The sequence below is a fragment of the Trypanosoma theileri genome (genome assembly GCF_002087225.1).
Source record: "Trypanosoma theileri isolate Edinburgh chromosome Unknown TM35_Tth_222_V1, whole genome shotgun sequence".
In the NCBI taxonomy this organism is placed as follows: domain Eukaryota; phylum Euglenozoa; class Kinetoplastea; order Trypanosomatida; family Trypanosomatidae; genus Trypanosoma; species Trypanosoma theileri.
The window spans coordinates 1-3,519 of NW_021640064.1; the positions used below are offsets into that span (position 1 = coordinate 1).

At 38.2% G+C, this 3,519-nt stretch overlaps 1 protein-coding gene across 1 annotated transcript; it reads left to right on the forward strand.

The window, feature by feature from the left end:
• Positions 1–445: 445 nt before the first annotated feature.
• TM35_002221000 (putative surface antigen) lies at positions 446–3,304 on the forward strand (the record flags this gene model as incomplete). The annotated part of the gene is made up of 1 exon (XM_029032035.1): positions 446–3,304. The coding sequence occupies one exon, from the start codon at positions 446–448 to the stop codon at positions 3,302–3,304; it is 2,859 nt and encodes a 952-aa protein (XP_028876671.1).
• Between the last annotated feature and the right edge of the window lie 215 nt (positions 3,305–3,519).

Below are 3,519 nucleotides of genomic sequence, written 5' to 3' on the forward strand. Positions count from 1 at the left end.
TTTTTTTTTTTTTTTTTTTTTTTTGGTGGTTACCGCTTCAGGTTTTATTTTATTATAAAATAGATATCTTATTTTGTGTTACCATTCATAATATTAATACATGTACGCTAAAGTAATTATATTCCGTCGTTATGCCAAAGTTAATCTCCGGTGATGCAATTCTTCCATGTGTGATTTTTGTTTTTAGGATCATGGAATTTTTTGCTGTAATTTGTTTCCTGTTTTGAGGGTTTTCTTTGTGCAAAACATTCGGTGAATGTGTGTGGTTCGTTAAAGAATATATTGTTTAAATTTATATTTTTCCTATTTTTTTACTACCGTTGTAGATGTTGCTCTTTTACAGTGTAAGAATAGTGTTTTTTGGGGGTGGGGGTAATTTTTGTATTTTTCATATTGTGGTTTTTTTCTTTTTTTTTTTTTGTTTAGGTCAGGCGGAGTTAGGCCCATGGCGCGTTTGTCGGGTTTGCGGCAAATGTTGTGGTGCATTATTCTTTGTACGGTTTTTTTAGGTACTGGAGGAGCCAAAAATTCTTCTACATTACAGTTTTTGATGCTGTTTGCGAGGGAATTTCACTTGTATGAATGGAGTGGTGATAATTATTGTACTTGGCGCGGGATCACTTGCAGTGACGATAATGTGTGGGTGAATCTTTCGCATTCTAATCTGAGTGGTGAAATTCCAGATCTTTTAGAAAATTATCGTGGAAACAGGGTGATTTCTGTGGATCTTTCGTTTAATCCGTCTGTTCGTGGTTGCATTAAGGAAAGTTGGCGAAAACTAGTGTTAGTACAATTCATAAATCTGAGTCATACATCACTGAGTGGAACCATACCTTCCTCTTGGAAAGACCTACATGAGCTTGTCGAACTAGATGTAAGTCACACAAACCTGACTACATTGCCGGATTGGCCTATCGTTAAATTACCCAGATGTCGACGCTTGAATTTTGCTGGTAATAATATTTCTGGAAAGCTTCCAGCGTCTTGGGGTTCACTACCATCGTCAAGTGTTCTACAGGAATTGGATTTAAGAGGGAATAGGTTTTGTGATTGTATGCCTACTACCTGGAATTTGCCAGTTCTTCGGGTTGCAGCGCGGCGCTCAAGTCCTCTTCTCGTTGTACCCCTGTGCAATGAAACGAATTCCTGTAGTAAAACATATGATGGTCTTCATAGGGACTTTGGCACTTTTCTTTTTTTGAGGGCTTTAGCAGTTGCCCTCTCCTTAGAATGGGAGGGCAGGGAATATTGTAAATGGGAAGGAGTTATATGCCCAGAACATTCAAATGAGGGAATTCGTGTCGATTTATCTTTCCGTGAACTTGTGGGGGAATTACCATCTTTATATGACGTAAGAGCACCTGTGCTTGTTGATTCCCTAATTCTATCAGGTAACAAAAATATTAGAGGTAGATTTCCTGAATTTTGGGGAGAAAAACTCTCACTTCTGCGTGAGATAGACCTTAGTGGAACTTCCTTGTACGGGGAGATACCGGATGAATGGAGGAGAATGGAATATATAGAGAAAATACGTGTGAGTAATATAATGGCATGTCAAGGACTTCCACGTTGGAATGGGAAGACGCTTCATCACCTGCGAGAAGTAGATTTTTCTTACAACGGTTTTCGAGGGACCTTGCAGGATGAATGGTCATCATTAAACCTACAATCACTGAACATTACTGGTAACAGTTTTTGCGGTTGTATCCCTTCGAGTTGGAAAGACGTTGAACTCCTTAATTCTGCTGCAGTAATTGCAAATCCTCAACTGTTATACAAAAACTGTTCTGTCTCAAATGCGTGTGGAAATGTCAATAGTCGATGCTTCGTAGATAACGGTGGTGAAAAACTGAATCAAGACGATACCTTGCAGTTTCTCAAGACGCTTAAACACTCACTCCGTGGAGATTTTCAGGAATCATGGGGTGGTATGAATTACTGTGGTAGCAATTGGAAGGGTGTGAGGTGCAACAACAATAGTAGTGTCCTGGAGGTGCGTCTCAACCTTAGTGGAAGTTCTCTAAATGGTACTCTTCCAGAGGTTTCTCCTTATATTAATGGTGCGCGCGTAGCAATTGTATCGATTGATTTATCTAACAACAGTGGTATTACGGGTTTGTTTCCCTCAACCTGGGGTACCCTTACGCAGCTTCGTGTAATTGATTTGGGAGAGACGAACATTTATGGCCCTATTCCATGGCAATGGAGGACACTACGAAATCTTGAAGAAATATACGTAAAGCGTACACTGGCATGCCTAGGACTACCGTCATGGGATGAGAAAAATATGCCAAATCTAAGGCGTGTAGATTTCTCCTCAAATGTTTTACATGGATATCTTTCAAGTTCATGGGGATCTTTTACAAAGTTAACTTACTTTAATATAAGTAAAAATCGTTTTTGTGGTTGTATTCCATCAACGTGGAAATCTTCAGTTTTAAGGGAGGCAGCCATATTAGCCAATCCTGCTCTTGATGATGAAAACTGTGAAACTGTTAATATTTGCCGTAGTCCCAACATGCGATGTTATTTAGGTCCAGAAGGTTCTCCAACGACACCAGATCCAACAACGTTGGCTTTAGCCAAAATCTCGAAGTCTTTTGGTGGTATTATTACATGGGACGGAGATAACTATTGTAAAAATTCGGGAGGGATTACTTGTGGGTCATATGAAAATACTGATGGGAGTATACTTAACTTGAGTCAAATGGGTTTGATTGGTACTTTGCCAGAATTGGACGGAATTTCTCATGGTTCAATTTCATTGTCTTCAATAGACCTCTCAAATAATATTGGAATAACTGGAACTCTTCCAGCTTCATGGAGTGGACTTATCCACTTGCGAAGTTTGAATCTTAGCAATACTTCAATTAAATCTACAGTTCCCAACAAATGGGAAGAGCTTAAGAGTCTTGAATACCTCTCCATATCAAGAGCATCTCTTTATGGTTCACTGCCAATATGGGACGGGGCGAAACTGGTAAAAGTAAAAAGGATTGATTTCTCTTCCAATAATTTCTCTGGTGTCCTTAACGACTCATGGTTCTCATTTGCCGGATCAAATTTAGAGTACCTTGATATTAGTGAAAACAATAATTTGTGCGTTTCTAGGAGATCCTTCTGGATGAGGTCTGCATTACTACTAGATTCATTGTTCAGGGCGTCTTTGGATGTAAAAGAAAACTGTCTCATTTTTGAAAATGGCAGTTCAAACCAATCAGACGGTTCTGTGCACGTGCAGACGAGATATACCTTAGCAATGATTGTAACAATACAATTCGCAATAATATCTACGCTATTTTAATAGAGTTACAAACAAAAACAAAAACAAAAAAAAAACTTTTTTTCCAGTGCAACAATGCACTTTAAAAATTAGGAAACCCACGACTGTGTTAAAACAACAGTATTGTCTCAAAAGAATGAGACTTGTTAACTTTTTCCTGCCTTGAACAGACATATCACAAAAAATATTCTTTTCTATCTTACCGAATTTATTATAATACTTATTTTTTTTTTTTT